Source organism: Pantherophis guttatus, chromosome 2 (assembly GCF_059756535.1).
Source record: "Pantherophis guttatus breed Tessera chromosome 2, ASM5975653v1, whole genome shotgun sequence".
In the NCBI taxonomy this organism is placed as follows: domain Eukaryota; kingdom Metazoa; phylum Chordata; class Lepidosauria; order Squamata; family Colubridae; genus Pantherophis; species Pantherophis guttatus.
In genome coordinates this window covers 147,517,932-147,535,092 of record NC_142064.1, presented here as the reverse complement: position 1 = coordinate 147,535,092, position 17,161 = coordinate 147,517,932, and the positions used below count along the sequence as shown (strand labels likewise).

The following is a 17,161-nucleotide window of genomic DNA, read 5'->3' as shown; positions in this document are numbered from 1 at the left end:
TACAACTTGACCACACTGTCACTAGGCTCTAAATCAGGGGTCCCCAATCCCCGGTCCATGGACGGGCACTAGTCTGTGGCATGTCAGAAACCAGGCCGCATAAACAAGCAAAGTCCCACCTATGGGATGCAGGCAGTACACAAAACCACGCCCCCTCTGGTCCATAGAAAAACCTCTCTCACAGAATTGATCCCCGGTGCCCGAAGGTTGGAGGATGCTGTTCTAAAAGTTTCTAAATGCATACCCTATTTGTGGGGATTCATAGATGATCAATAATATCCAGTTATAGATAGCCAGTTTTATTTATGTTGTTCCAATACCTGTCTTCTGCTAGTTGGGTCTAGTTTTATCCCATAAAACAGTCCTTGGGGAAGCTGTGTTCTTAATAACACACCCACCATTAAAATATGAAGCTCACCTTCATTAATCAGTATTAGTTGCATTGCTTTTTTGAGTCATCAACATTATAAATTGAAATGCTTTTTCTTTGTTGTTTGCTTACAGCTTCAATCGGATAGACATTCCTCCTTACGAAAGCTATGAGAAGCTCTATGAAAAGCTGCTAACCGCCATTGAAGAAACATGTGGGTTTGCCGTGGAATGATCACTTGCAGACCTGCGTGGAACTGAATTTATACTCCAAGCAGAAAATCCTTTCCTCAGCCATGATACAATAAATGCTTGAAATATAGGAAACTCCCCCCCCCTTTTTTTTTTTTTCCTTCTCGTACTAGAGGACAATATGAGGGAAAGGACCATTTTTGGAATTCTTCATTCAAGAAAATGTTCTGTGGCTCCTGCCAAGGAATAATTCAGCTGCTATTAAAAACTAGTATCTTGAACATGCAGAATGCTGACTTTTCCTTCATTTCAACAATTAAGCAGTATTCTCTTTGAAAGAAGACTACTATTTTTGTAAGAGGTGATCCGATCTGTTTGCTTACCTGATTTCTACTATCAGAGGTCCAAGGGACAGCTCTTGGTACAAGCCACATTCCAGCTGACTTATATAAATGTGATTCTGAATAGCACCTGAATAGCACCTGTACTTGCTATTTTTTAAAATAAAGTATTTTGATTATTCTAACTTTTGCATAAAATTGGCTAAACAAATCACAAACCTTTTAAAGTAAGGCCACTTCACAGTATAAACTGTATCTTCTTATACAGTGCAATGATTTTATTCTGTATTATAAGTTCAATTTCAGTGGTCCTTTGTCAGGATTTTTATATTTCTCAAGCATGATTTATAAGGTTTGGATCTTCAGTCAGATTTCTCTAGCAGAATCTTATCTGAATTAAATTGCACTGCATTTGGTACAGTACTTTGTGGTAAATGTGGAAAGCCCTTTTTAAAAATGTAGGCGTTCAGCATTTTTTAAATGAGCATTTTTGTAAAAAGTCAATACTTGAGACGTTTTTTTAAAAAAATTGCTTTCCATTTTAAATGGAACTGCTGCATTTTTTTAGACTCCTAAATATATATGGATGATATCATTAGCCTTCATAAATCATCAGTTGATTGTTCAAAACACTCTGTGGATGTCAAATCAACCAAAGCTTTTACATTCAGATACAACCAGCCTGCACTGTATATTGCTCAATAATCTGATCCAGATAAAATTGCTTTTACTTTGAACTGCTTGCAGTCAATGAGTTTGTGATAAGGACAAGTAAGGAAACACCTCCCCTCCTGCCCCCCACAATATAGTTGATTCAGCGATGAAATACTGATGTGGTATATAATGTGTTACATTAAGCAGCTGGCTCAGATACATAGGAATTTGCCTTTGTTTTAATGCAAGCATGTGTGGAATGCTTAAAAAACAAAAGGCATCTTCTAATACTGGTAATTTATATATACATTTGAACACAGTCCTTAATTGATAAGATGTACGTTTGTTGAAGGTGGCTCACATATTGAAACTTTCCGTGTAATTCCGTGTGGCTGCTATGACAAGAACAATAGCTGGTATAAAAATTGCTGAATGTCATAATCAGTGTGTTTATGGTTAATGCTAATATTTTCCATATGTCCTACTTACCTATGTGGCAAATTAAAGTGGAGCTTGCATGTGTTGAATTAGCCCTCATTCAGCAATGCTGCAAACTTAAAAAGTTCAGCTGCTTACCTTTCCACAGTCAAGGACAGTAAACAATGCAATGCATGCTCTAAGAACTAATTGTAAGCCACCAGTTTTTTATTATTATTATTAGACTGATAATCAAGAGTGCCAATTACACTTTGGAAACTGCGTAGCTTTGCTGTTCGATTTTTAAGAAAATGTTTTAAAAGAACGTGAAGGAAAGGCAAGAAGGGCAAAGCGTGTTCACTATATGTAGTGTTTCTCTTCTGACTTGGTCCAAATGTTGATCCTGGAGTCCAGCAGGTTTGTATGGCAATTGCCGGTTCCATCAGGCACTACTGCATTTCGAGGATAAAGTGTAGTTTTAATTTGACTTTGTTCTTGAAAGAATTTCATGGTACCTTTGTTAATGCAAAAAGGCAGAAATATTGGAATAAGAAGCAATTGCACAAATTAGACAATTGTAGTATAGGAGTTGGTGATGATAGATGGTCTATTTGATTCATAGTTGAACAGAACCAATAAAGTTTCTGGTAGATTAGATTACTGTTTATGGGCTCTGCAGCATTACAGTTATTCAAAGCCTGCTACTGAGGCATGTGTGGCAGCTTAGTTCCAGAGTAGGGAGCTGGTTGCCCTTCAGATGTTTTGGATTTTACCTTCTAGTGATTCCAGTCAGCACAATCAGTGGTAGGTTGTGAAAGTTTCCTACAAAGTATCTGTTGAACACAAGTTTATCCGCTCCCAATAAAATAATTTTGAAGCTGATAAGGAACAAGCCCTTATTCCCAGTTAGGATATCTTCTTTTGTGCCTGTCTGAAGTTGTTATTTTTTTCCTTCAGATCATCTCTGGGATAATCTCTGCCTTTTTCAGTTTATCTTTCAGGTTTCAGGAATAGCATTGATTTATTTTCTAGATGTTGAATGAAGAACTTATGGAGCCTTGGTTTTCATACACCATTGAGCACTGAGTGCTGAGCACCTCCGAAGGTGGATTCCTGCCTTTTATAATTGACCATTCAGGTCTTTTCTTTTGTATGTACATGAACTCCTCAGGAGCTTCTTGGATAACTAGATTGTATCTAAAATCCACCTTGTTTCTTGCTCCATAAGGAAAATCTGCCTGTTCTTCCTTTTCTGCAGACTTACCATTAGATTGGCAGTAATTGCCTTGTCTTGTCTTGTCTAAGATGCCTCCATTTTGAATAGGATGAAACCTAGCAATCTTAAGAGTGGAAATTGAGAGCTGAAAGAATTTGTCGACAATGAAGACAATGGGGTGTTAAGTTTGGGAAAAGGCAAATCCAACCTGGTCCAATTACAAAACTTTGTTTTTGAACAGTGACTGCATTGTTGCTCTACTTTAAATTGTGTTCAGAGAACTTTCTATTACAGCACTAGTCTAATTCTCTATGTATTAGGCAAAATTAAACTATACCTGCATCTTGCTTGAACCAACACTGAGCAGACGAATGCAAATAGAATTCTCAGGTCTTCTGAGTGCCTTTTTATCTGCATAAAAACCATTAAAAGCTTTAAAGCACACAACTTACCGGAAGCTCTTCTCAGCCCATCTGTTGCAGATGTATAGCCAATGCCTCTTTTCCCAGGGCTAAATATGATGCTGGACCTTTGGATTTTTACCCTAGGTTTAAATGTGAATATTTATTTCCAGTGCACCCGTTTTCCTATAGGATTTCTTCATCAATTCTGAACGTGGATTGAATAGTTGAGAGATGCCACCTCACATTTCCATGTTTTGTTTTGTTTTTTTGCAGGAATGAATGTGTTAAAATGAATAGTGACAATTTGCTAGGATTCTGTGATTAAGTACTCAAGACACATTTTCAAGTTTAATTTCTAGGTGTAAAGTTTTGTAATGGTGCTTTGTACAGTATGTATTCTATTTTTTTGCACATAGGTTCAGTTTCTCTAAACTGATTTTTATTTTTACCAAACATTTGTGTTTGTACTAGAGTCCAGAGCACAGAGATTTTTTTTGTTTTTTTTTTAATTTTTATTCTGCAACACTATATCATTAAACCTGTGGTGCAGTTAAACTGGCTGCATTAACAGAAGGAACTTCTGCTTTTGTAATCACATTTGTAATGTAGCATGACATCACTGCTACAAACTTTGAACTGCACTATATAGTTAACAGGTTCAATTTGTACTTAAGACATACTGTTTATTTAGAAGATTTCTGACTCTGCCAAATCCTAAAAGTTCTGTCCTACTAAAACAAACCTATATTTGGTATACTTCATTCTGCCATAAACTGACACATGTTTCAGTTCCATTTCTATTGTATTTATTACAGAATGTGTTTAGCATTGATATTGTATTTTCACCAAGCTGTTACATGAGCTTTAACAATACATCTGTATAAATTTTTTTGAGTATGTACCCATGCAGAAATTGAGCAATAAAATTGAATGCTGTTTGCACTGTCACAGCATCAAAGGTTTTAAAAGTTGTTTGTTTTTTTACTTTTAAATAACAAGTGATCTTAGTAGTTTTAAGAAATCACAGAAATCCTGGATAGGAATACGGCTAACCTTGGAGGCATCATTCCACTGTCCATTGGCTGATGTTGACTTTGAGTTTCTATGTCAAATATTTACATTTGTAATTTTTTAAAAGGGGAGAATACAGTCGGTAAGGTTTTCCGCTGCATTCCTGTTTTTGTTGTCACATTTTTAATACCCTGCTGAGATCAAATTCTGCCATTTGCAGAAACTAAGATAGAAGGAGAAAGGGGAGGTTTTTTCCCACTATATTCCCAGAGACAATGTGTGTGTTCAAAGCCTGGCAACAGATTTCCCTTTCAAGATTTTTCTTTCTACATGTCTTGGCATTGTATAACTCAGAGATATTATACAAAATATTATCTATTTGTATTATTCAGATTGCTGAGTCCAGCACAACAGTAAAAATGTGGAAGAACAATTATAATCACTTCACCCTAATCGTCATGATATGGTAGTTGAGGTGTTAAAATAGCAGCACTTTATAGGTAGAATATACCCTGAAATATTTCATTTTTTTTTTCAAATAAAAGAGCTTTAGATTTTCAGCAGCAAAAGTTTCTGGGGCCCATTCTTTTGCAAATACAAGGAATTTTAATTGCACGTTTGGCCTTGATATAGCAAAATGTATTTATTTGATTTATAAGATCACTCAACTTAGCACTGATTCTGGATAATGTATAAATTAAAATTAAATGCAATACCTTAAAATAAGAACCAACCATAATACACCTAACCATATGAGGAAAAAACCCACATACACTTGCCAAACTATACAATATACACTAAATCGTCTATCCCAGAGCTAAGACTTCAATGATTGTGAAAAAAGGCTTGTAGAATTGGGTGGTTAGAACTTCTGGGGAGATGCAATTCAAGAGAACAGGTGCCATGGCAGATATGGGACACTTTCTGGGTCCCATCAGATGGCATTGGTTAATAAATGGATAGTACTCAAAACATGCCAGCTCTGTCACATGATGGGAGAGCAATGGTCCCTCAGCCACTCCCTATGCTAGAGTTTTGCAGGTGATAACTGGCATCTTGAATTGCAACCAGTTCACTGACAATGGTTAGCAGAGGTGGGAATGACCACAGAAAGGCGAAACTATAATTGCTCATGCTACTGCATTCTGGATTAACTGTAGCTTCCACATGAACTTCAAATACAGCCTTACATAGAACTCATGGAAAACTGTGAGAAGAAAACACTCCAGAAAATGGTGCAATCGGAGCATCAGATAAGCTGGTACTTTCCTGACCACAGCTGCCACCTTCTTATCAAGCAGGAGCCATGCACCTAAGAGAGCAATAGCACTTAGACTTATATACCACTTCATAGTGCTTTACAGCCCTCTCTAAGCAGTTTACAGTCAGCAGATTGCCCCCAACAATCTGGGTCCTCATTTTACCGACCTTGGAAGGATGAAAGGCTGAGTCAACCTTGAGGATGATCCTCAATTGGGCACCAGTTGTTTAAGGAAGTATAACCTGATACATAAAGATGGAGAACCACAGTATAACTGTGAAGCCATAGCCACTTGGTTTTGCCAGGGTTAAACAGAAGCCTGTTCCTACTCATCCAGATCCAAATAGCCTTTGGGCACAAAGAACAAGGTATCTATTGCTATACAATTTGGGATGAACACCCTTTGGAAGGTGTGGGAGTAGGAATGGATTTCCAGGGGGGAAAATTGCAGACAACAGGAACCAGGAGCACTACTCAGGTGACACGGAGGACAGAGATAAACCTCCAAGTGCTTCAACAACCCTCTAAAATGATGTAAATTACTAGCTGTCTGCAAGGAATATCAATCCTTCCATTCCCCACTATCCTGTCAGAAGCTTCTTGGATGAGAAGCAAAATGTCTTCAAAAGAAAAAACTGGAAAGTCCAGTTGCATCCTGAAAAAAAGCACCTTTGGGACAACCATGTCCTGGATGATTCAGAAACTCTACAGACTTTTAACAAGGTATCTGGTTGAGTATTAGCAGCATACTGCTACTACTTGACTCCAGATCAATGCATGTCCTCAACCAGTGGTTTTAGTGTAGCTATCCTACAGGAGAGGCGAGTGTCAAGCCTTGTGGCACTCCACAAACCAGTGGATTTGGATTGGACCTCTCCATATCTGACAACAGATGGACATGGAATTTGCCAAATGACTGGAATTTGCCAGAGAAAGAAGCACTGCAACACCGTTTCCCAAATTACATCTCAGCCAAAACATGGATGAGCAGGCTAAGTGTTTCTACCGTAGAACTTGCCTAAACCCAGCTCTTACAGCTGGCCTACTTTTAGTTTCACTCTTTAAAGAGATTTATCTCCAATGGATAGGAAAAGGTATGTTAAAAAGTTTTTCTCACATTTTTTGCCTAAGAAAGAAGATACAGCCATCTAAAAGCATAGCTCTGCAGAGAAGAACTTTTCCCAACAATTCCATTAGGTAAGTAATATTTATAACAGATCTCCATTATCCATTACTACCTGGAGAAATAAAGATAGAGAGTCCCTGAAGATTCTTCAACTAATAAAGTATATGAGATACAATACTCATAAAATGTTATATAGTAGAAAAATTCTCCAACAAGCAACTAACTATGTGTTTCAGTAGAAAACCAAAGGGCAGGATGAAACAACAGGATTGACATATAAGACATGGTTAGGGAATACCTCTTTGCCTTGAATGACTTCCAAATTAATTGCATCTTACAGTGCTGTTGGTCTAGCTAACACTTTATATATAATTAAGAACATCCGGTAAATTAGACAAGGGCCAGATGATATGAGAAGAGCAAATATCGCCATCTTCAAAATGGAGGAGGAAAAAAATACAGCAAACTATGACCAGTCAGGCAAGTTTGACAGCGATACCTGGGAATATTCAAGTGCCATAACCTACAATTTGTTTTTGTTTTGCTTTTTACATTAGCCCAATCTGTGATAGCAATTTACAGGAGCAAAATAGAATTTGGCCACAGAAGTTACACTCGGAGATAGTTGAATTTTGATTATAAGGAAGCTAATCTTTATTGACAAAGTCTTTAAAACGATTTGTTTTGAAAATATCAGTGCAATATTTTCATAACATCAACTTAATCTTGGTCTTGGGGCAGGAAACTAAACCACTAATTTTATAGTTTTGATCCCGGTCTCCTTGAAAAAAGCCACATAGATATGATACAAGCATGCCAGGCTTTTAAAGAAACAGATAGTTCTTGCTGCACTGAAAAGAAGCCACCAAGAGTCTGGATTTCAGCCGATCAGCTTCTAGTTCTCGGAAAAACAAATCATCATCATCATGTGTGATCATGTCCTGCAGTTCTTTAATCTCTTTCTCCAGCTTGGATCTCAGTTCACGTTTCACTTTACTTAATGTCTGAAAAGAAACCATTAGGATTATGCTGAGCCATTTCCCTATTCAATTATAGTTCTAAAACTTTACAGGAAAAGTGCGCATAGTTCTCAGGCTGAGCAAAATACTCCAAAAAGAGGTTGGGCCATTTATTTATTATAGTTTAAATATAATTAAATCTATATAATAATTTCCCCCCTTGTCAGATTAATAGCACTTAGCAATAGCACTTAGATTTATATACCGCTTCACAGTGCTTTACAGCCCTCTCTAAGCGGTTTTACAAAGTCAGCCTATTGCCCCCAATAATCTGGGTCCTCATTTTACCAACCTCAGAAGGATAGAAGGCTGAGTCAACTTTGAGCCGGTCAGGAGCGAACTCCTGGCAGCGGGCAGAGTCAGTCTGCAATACTGCATTCTAATCACCGCGCCACCATGTCTTCTTGTGTACAAATTCAACTGCAACATTTGGGAGTCATCTTCAAAGCGCTGAAGAAAGAATGCAGATTTCCTCTCTATGGGAGAAGACTTACCTGGGTATGTGCTCGCTCTCTGGTTTGGATTTCTCGACGTTCTTCTGAAACAGCTTCAGCCAGCATTGCAAACTAAAGGAAAGTGAAAGAAAAATTAATAATGGACTGCGATAGATTAAGCACCATCTTTATGATATCAAGAGGAAGCCTACCTGATCTTTGTAATAGTTTTCCATGGATTGCAGTTCATCTTGATACTGCTTCTTTTGTTCAGCACGTTTTTCCTTGGCATATGACCTCAACTCAAGAAATCTTTGCTTTTGAATTTCCAAGCCTTCTTCAAACAGTTGTTTAAATATCTATCAAAATGACATTCCATTAACAAGCATAAGAACAGCTTTGTTTAAAAAAAATAATTTCAGGGGAACGTAACTATTTTTAGACACAGCCCATGTCCAACTTTGTCACAAAGTCATATGCAGTGTATAATCTTAGTTTCCCTTTTGACAATTTTAACTGACGGTGGCTTTGTCTCAATGAGCGCTATCCAGCCATTTTATAGATAATTCCTTATTCCCATAGGAAATCCTTCTATCCTTATCAAATTATCCTTGAGCAGAAATGGAAAACTCATTGGGAGTTGTAACACTTACTATAAAACTTTGCAGATTAGGAACTTCATAATATAAAATATGCTACAAGATCAAAATTCTTATTCTATGCCCTTGTGATGCAAAGGATGTAGCAATTGGGACTGTTGAATTGTTTAAAAAAGTTAGCAAGAGGGAGCAGCAATAACCCAAGATGTTCTCCATAAATAATCTATTCTTCATCAACCTGAATCACAATCAATCAAATCAATTAACAGATCATTTCCTTTCAACTAGTTAATTCACTATGTTTATGCATATCTACCTTTTACTGAACTCCCAAGGACAGGTAGTCCTCGACTTATGACCACAATTGAGCCCAAAATTTCTGTTGCTAAGCAGGACAATTTTTAAATGAGTTTTGCCCCATTTTAATTATTAAATGAATCAATGAAGTTGTTTCGTTAGTAACATGGTTGATAAGTGAATCTGGCTTCCCCATTGAATTCCCCAATGCTTATCAGAAGGTCACAAAAGGTGATGACATGACCCTGGACACTGCAACCATCATCAATACCTGCCAGTTGCCAAGTGTCCAAATTTTGATCATGTGACCCGGAGGATGCTGCAATGGTCGTGTGACAAATGATCAAAAGTCTTTTTTCCAGTGCCACTGTAATTTCAAAGAGTCATTAAATGAATGGTTTTAAATTAACAACTACCTGTAATAACTTTTTGAGGCAGTAGCAGCATAGGAAATTCAAGTAGATATGTTGGCTCAAACTTTTAAGTTCACTTACTAAAACTTCCCTCTGACATTTTTGGTACAGTGTTCTCACCACAAAGATGCCTTTCCAGGACGTAATCCTCTCTACTTTTCTTGATTAACAAATGGTACGAGGCAACTTCAACATCTAAGCACCTCCCAAATTCATCATGCTAGCTGATGGCACTCAACCACCTAATGTGGGCATTCCTAATCTGCTGTTGAAATGAGGGTTGGTGGATTCACAGTTGCAACCACATCACGCTGAAAACATTGTAAACTGACCCAAACTCTCTCAATCTGCAGAGTGAGATCCCTAACTTACCCTTTCCTCCCGCGTTCTGGTCCTCATCATCTTGGCACGCAGCTGAACTCTGTAATCTTGATAGTATTTTTTGGCTCGGGCAATCTGCTGGCGTCTCTCCCTCATTTTATTCTGTGTACATTTCTGCCTCTCAATGCGCTGCCTAAACTCTTGCTGAAAAACAAACCCAAAGAGGAAAAGCTATTAAGATTCCCTGAGGACCAAGGAGGGAAGCAGCCCCTGTTTTCTGCAAATATTTAAGCAATGCTCTGAGGGCATGATGCTTCTCCCCTTTCCTATGGTGTGCAGCTTTGGCTGGAAAAGTGGCAGTGCTCCAGTGTGTCAGGTTTCTGGTTGGCACGGAAGCAGATGCTGGAATTTGTCAAGCTCCAGACTTGTTGGGGAATGATTCCTAGGACTGAGACCCTACTAGGCCCCGGTGCATTTGGAAGATGCCCTGCTTTCAGCTTGGAGTCTTAAATGTTCCACTCTGTATGGCAAGGGATTACTTTCTAATAGCTGACGTTTTTCACAACGGATTGTTCAGTTTTAATTAACTCCCAATTGTGAGTTCGGGTGGCGCAATGGTTAGAATGCAGTATTGCAGGATAACTCTGCCCCCAGCCAGGAGTTTAATCCTGACCAGCTCAAGATTGACTCAACTTTCCATCCTTCCAAGGTCAGTAAAATGAGGACCCAGATTGAAAGCAGTATATGAAGCAGTATATAAATCTAAGTGCTATTGCCAATTATATATTGGAAAGTTGCATGCCACTGAAGAGAAGACCACAGCAGTTTACAACGGCAAATGATTGTGTTTTAATTTATTATATCTTTATTCGCATAGCGCTATATTTTTATAGAGACCAAATAATGTTCTAATATATTGTTAGAAGGAATTGTGTTTTGATTAACTATAGATATTATATGATTATACTGTTCTATTCTTGGACTTATATTTTCTCCTCCACTGTCTTGCATGGATACAGATCAGAAAGACTGCCTACAAATACATTTAAAAATTAAATTATCATCAATATATTAGCTTGTTTCCACATATACCAATCTCCTGTTGTGAGCCTGCTCTCTCTTAAGAAGATCCACAAGTAGATTGTGCTTCTTCAGTGTTTCCAATACCTGAAAGAAGTACAAGATTTCATTCATGCAGCACTGATGATGTTACCTACCTGGGTAATGAAATGTTTGCAAGAAAACAATCAAGCTCAGAGAGCACCAAGGACCCACAGATTTCTTTTAAATCATTATTTTTCATTCACTTATCAACCCTCTGCATATTAACCAATTTAGCAGCTCTCAAGAAAGATTTCTCCACCTTGATCTACTCTCTTCCAGAGACACTTGCTGAATAGTTTCTATGCCAGCCTGGATTATAACTTCCAACATCCCCAATCATCATGGATTACTCACAGAAAGCCTGAACTCATATTTGAAGGCAGATGCATTTTATGTATTTATCCCACCCTTATTACATAGTATAAGTAACTCAAGGTGGCAAACACACCTCATACTCCTTCCTCCTCCTATTTCCCACACAAAAACAACCCACTCTTATTTCTCCCCACTTTCCCCTTTCAACTACTCCCTGTGCTTTCATCAGGATTTGTAATCCATTTTCTCCATTACTGCTTCCCCATTTCCTTCCTTTTTCAAAGTGATCAAGTGACATCAGCCTATAAGAATAAAGCTCTGGTTGAATGAAGAATCTCATTAACTTTGGAGGGACATGATCTCCAACTGGGGTGGCATGCCTTTTTATAGTATGGGAAAAATAAAATACATGAATATTTTCAAAGACACCTTGTTAGAAATACATTACTGCTAGTTTGGGGGAAAATTAAAGAAAGGCACTATATAAAAATACCAGTCTGGCTCTCCATGATGGAGGCACTGATTCATCCAAATGTGATTAATATGGGAAAAATTGTAAGGTATAAGGACATTTTGAATGATAAAGGGGAACTTAAATCCAAATAAGAACTAATTAATCAAGGGATCGATTTAGCATGGTGGCCATATGTGCAAATACAATCAATATGAAAAAGATTCAAGAATGTATGGTTTTTACAAAGAACCAACAGAACTAGACCAGATATTACTAAGCACAAATGAAAAATTAATTTAAACAATTTATAGCTACTTACTGAGTATTAAAATGGAAGAAGAGCAAGTGAAAGAAACAATGATATGATGGGCTAAAAACTTTGGTTATCCAATAGAACTAGACAAATGTCAGAAATTGTGGGATAGAAACTGTACATTAACAATATCAATGGCCTATAAGGAAAATCTATACAAAATGTTTTATAGATGGCATTTACTACAAGCGAGGCTAGCAAAGGTGTTTGAAAACTTATCAGCTAAATGTTGCAAGTGTAATCAGATACTAGGTTAATATTATCATATGTGGTGGACATGCCCAAAAGCAAAAAAAATATGGACTAAAATACATACCTGGTTAGAAAAAATGATAAAACAAGATATAGTTTTGAAACCAGAAATATTTCTGCTGGGGAGACTACCAGAACAGTATAATAAAGGGAATACATATTTAATTTTGCATGTAGTAACAGTAGCAAGAATAGTGTTTGCACAACAATGGAAAAATGAAGAGGTCCTGACAGATGAAAGTGTAATTTAAAAAAAAAATTAGAATGTGCTGAGATAGACAGACACTTAAGATAAAAGAAAAGGAAGAAATAGAATACTTTTTAACACGGGATATATTTTACCAATGGTTAATGAACAAAAACAGAGGTTAGAATTTAAAGGGAATTTAAAGAGATAGTAAGATGGACAAACTAACTATTTCATTATTTTATGATTAATATTGATATGTTTATTAAGATTACTAGCATGATTATGGTTATTGTTGTACCTTTACTCAAAATTAATTATGCCCAGACAACATGTTGTTCAGATAGACATGGCTTTTTAATGTTTTTAAAGAAACAATGTACCAATAAAACATATATTAAAAAAAAGAAAAGAAAAATCTCAGACTCTCCTAGGCCAATTCATTGCCTTTAAAAACGTGCCAAAAAAAAAAAAAAATTAAGAGTACCATCAGTACAAGCAGTTTTCAACTTATGACCAAAATTGAGCCCAAAATTTATGTTGCTAAACAAGACAATTGTTAAGTGAGCATTGCTCCATTTTAGGACCTTTCTTGACTCACTGCAGCTGTTAAGTTAGTAACACGGTTGTTAAGTGAAGCTAGCTTCCCCATTGACTTTGCTTGTCAGGTTACAAAAGGTGATCACATGATCCCAGGACACTGCAAATATGAGTCAGTTTCCAAGTGTCTGGATTTTGATCACGTGACCATGGGGATGCTGCAATGTTCATTTAGAATTAAAAAATGGCCACAAGTTACTTTTTTCAGTGCCATTGTAACTTTGAACAGTCATTAAACTGTTTTGCAAGTCGAGGACTACCTGTAGTCCTGGTTAGTGCATGGGACTTTCATCTCATGTTTGTATCTTTTAGCCATTGCCGGTACATTTTTGTGCCTCACTTTTGAAAGGCTGTGACTCTCTTGAGCCTGCAGATAACTCACTTCATTTTGTAGTTTCCACTGGTTCCTATCTCTGGGAGATTTGAATTGCTCAATTTGGGAGAGCTGCTGTTGCCACATCTTGTTCATTGTTGGATGAGAAATGTTCATGTGAGGAAAATCTTCAAGTAGCAGAGGCAAGAGATCGTTCTCTTTGACTTTCACTGAAAGAAAGAGACAGACCTAAGCAATGAACAGCTGAGGAGCGGGCCTTATGCTTTGAGTTGCCATTAAAAACAGCTCTCCTCCCTGATCATGGAGCTACCATAATTAGGGAAGGCTGGACTAAGCTTACTGTTTTATACTTAATTAATGGTCATGGTACTGCATATCACATTACTTGATTTAACATTCTTACTTATAAACTGTAGATTGTGTGTGAACACATCTAAACAGGACTACTTACTTTGGGGTAGAAGCTATAACTAGATTAAAAAGGGATGGAAAAATATTATTTGTATTCCACCTTGGTGGTGAACATATCCAACACAGCTTCCTCCTTTATTTTCCCACAACAACCACCCCTGTCAGGTGAGATGGGCTGAGAGAGAGGGACTGGCCTAGCCAGCTTTCATGGCTAAGGTGGAACTAGAGCTCGCCCATTTTCCAACCTTAACCACTAAACCAGTATTGTCCAACCTTGGCAACTTTGATACTTATGGACTTCAACTCAACATGAATATCTGGGAAATTCTGGAAATTGAAGTCCACAGATCTTAAAGCTACCAAGGTTGGACACCCCTACACAAGACCTAACTGGCTCATATATTTATCACATAGACATGTTTGGAGAGCAGAGAAATGATCATGTGCCATCAAGTCATATTGAATCTGAGCAACCACATAGATTTTCTCCATGATGCTCTGCTTCTAACTTTCAAGTCTTTCAACAAGGAAACCATCAGCACTATAACGGAGACCACTGAAGAGAAATGAGCATCTCATAAATTATTTTTCTTTTTAAAAAGGTTTTTATATTCTGTTCTAGTTCTTTATAAGAACGATATCGGCCAGCTGCACAATTACAATTGTACCTTATCTGGAGGAATATAGCAGCTGAAAGTTATCCTTGCTTCACCAGTTTCAATTCTAATGAGAAATAGCTACTCCTGGTGAATTTATGCCCATATTTTCCCCAAACAGTAATAATGATATATACTTGGATTCAAAAAGACCTTCTAATCCTGAACCAAGAAAAATAATTTTAGGAACCTCTACAGGCTAAAGTGGTATTATTGAGCCCAATAAAACTGACAAATGACAAGCTGTTCAGCATTGAAGGCCAGCTGAAATGCACGGCAGCTCATTAGCTAGTTTCCACATCACACTAAACAATTCTTGTAAAAAAGCAGTTTGCTTGGTATTAACCATGGCTTCTGCATGATTCAGTTTGTAAACCCAACAGCCAAACATGTCATGTTGTTGAAATTCAGGGCATTAATCCTGCTTGATTCTGTGAACTGACTTTTGAAAACTCTTATCTTAATATCTAATGATTTTTACTGCATTTATGTAATTCTTATGGATGCAGATTCTTCTTCTTTGAAACCACAGCTCCGAATGAGATACTTGACTGTGTTTGAACTAACATTTTTGTTATATTTGTATGGAAGAAATCAATGCTTGAAAAAATAAATGTGACTTTTCTGCAAAGTGGTGGATAGGCCAGCTGCTTTATCTTAGACTCTCTCATCCATAGATTTACTCCATCAGTTAACATCATAAACACATAGAAATATTTAATTAGCATGGTCATTGTTAATATTCCCTGCTCTTAGCCTCTATCAAAACAAGCACAGCAGTTCAGTATAACAGCTGTCATAACTTATTACTAAACAATATTGCATACCGATGAACAAATCTGAAGTTACTTGGAGTGGAGTTTTTTGCACTTCACATACTGGTTGAGAATAAAGCATTGAGGAAAGAACCATTAGGGGACACCCTTATGATCTTTTGTAGAATTGACACATTTTGAAATCAAAGGAGGTAGAATAGATTATTTTTAAGCTTGAAATGTTTTGGCTGCTCCTCTTCTTGAATTACCCACACATAATTATATATAGCTTGACATCATTCATGGTTACTTTTTTATCTGGGTCAAGGGGACGGGAGGCGGGGAAGGAAAAGGAAAAGGAAGGAAAGGAAAGATTGTTTGAATGCTCTGCTCAGAGAAGCACCGATTTGTAAGACTGACATACCAATTAAGTGACAGACTTTATTAAAGAGTACTAATAAAAAGCTGCAGCCATGGAAGCCCAGCCGTCCCCATGACCTTGAAGAAATTACTGGATAAAAGGCTCCCTAAATTCTCTGCTCCCCTTGCCCAGGTTTAAGACATATGGAGGCAATCAGAAAAATGTTTTTTTCACAGCTATATGCTGCTAAAATGCCAGTGATCTTGGCCCATGCACTGAAAGAACATGCTTTCAGAGGCTGCCAAGCTCTCTACCAAGAAGGGTTCAGTTCTTACTTGGAGCTGCTTTTTTTGGCTTTGCAAACCCTCCTCTTGAAATCCTCTGGTTGAGTTTGGAATGCTGAGGTATATTTTTTCGAGAATAAATCTTTGCTGCATGTGAGATTCTTGGAGTTCCTTTAAGTACGTTCTCTCTGAATTTTTGTTCCTGGATGCAAATACACACAGAACAAATAATTACTGGATCACTCGTTATTCTAGTATAGGCAGATCCTAATGACAGCTCACGATTCATACAGAAAGAGGCAAACCCATAGTGCAGAGGCTGGTGATTTTCTATACATCAGACATTTAAGCTCTCCAATGGCTGGGTAATATGATTACGTGTCTTTAAGATGAAAGCCTTAAAATATAATCCTAAAAGGCAAAAACGCCTCTCTTCACACTAACCAAAAGCACATCTTGGCCTCCCAGGTACAGAACATCTTATTCCCCCATCTTCAAATATCTGGTTTGGAGCCAAAGAGCTCAACATCTTCAACTTCACACAGGACAAAGACTACTGTATTGGTTTCCCATCAGAGTTTTCCAGAATGGCTTCTCTTGGACACACACTGAAGGAGAGAGTTCGCCATCTTGCTTCCTCAATCTCTGGAAGTGATACTTCAATCCAAACATATAACTTAAAAAAAAAACTATATTGTCATCATGTCTGTGGTATCTTTCTATCTAAAATGAACAATGACTTATTTCCATATTAAATCAGGTAACTGGTAACTGCCTAAGTGGTATTTTACCTCAGAAAATAATACTAAGTCTCCAGCTACATTCTAAAAGTGATTGTCTCTGTGATCAGTCAGAGAAACAATCTATTACAGGTGGTCCTCACTTTACAACAGTTCATTTAGTGACCATTCCAAGTTACAATGAAAAAAGTGACATGACCATTTTTCAGTTACGTCCTTTGCAGCATACCTATCATTGTCATGTGATCAAAATTTTGATGCTTGGCAACTGGTTCATATTTATGACAGTTGCAGTGTCCTAGGGTCATGCAATCACCTTTT

General features: G+C 37.4%; 2 protein-coding genes across 3 annotated transcripts in view; one reads left to right on the top strand and one right to left on the bottom strand.

Moving 5' to 3' along the window:
* Positions 1-4,561, top strand: part of SMURF2 (SMAD specific E3 ubiquitin protein ligase 2) — a 73,016-nt gene extending 68,455 nt beyond the window's left edge. For both annotated transcript variants that reach the window (XM_034412623.3, XM_087886981.1), the window contains exon 19: positions 505-4,561. In XM_034412623.3, the coding sequence (XP_034268514.2) occupies positions 505-604 (100 nt within the window). In that variant the 3' untranslated portion in view covers positions 605-4,561. The remainder of the gene's footprint in view (positions 1-504) is intronic.
* A 3,060-nt stretch (positions 4,562-7,621) lies between these two features.
* Positions 7,622-17,161, bottom strand: part of CEP95 (centrosomal protein 95) — a 33,043-nt gene continuing 23,503 nt past the window's right edge. The window contains exons 16-22 of the mRNA XM_087886980.1: positions 16,152-16,302; positions 13,682-13,842; positions 11,167-11,241; positions 10,126-10,278; positions 8,657-8,803; positions 8,505-8,576; positions 7,622-7,995 (exon numbers count right to left, since the gene is read on the bottom strand). Coding sequence (XP_087743106.1) covers positions 7,816-7,995; positions 8,505-8,576; positions 8,657-8,803; positions 10,126-10,278; positions 11,167-11,241; positions 13,682-13,842; positions 16,152-16,302 — 939 coding nt within the window. The 3' untranslated portion in view covers positions 7,622-7,815. The remainder of the gene's footprint in view (positions 7,996-8,504; positions 8,577-8,656; positions 8,804-10,125; positions 10,279-11,166; positions 11,242-13,681; positions 13,843-16,151; positions 16,303-17,161) is intronic.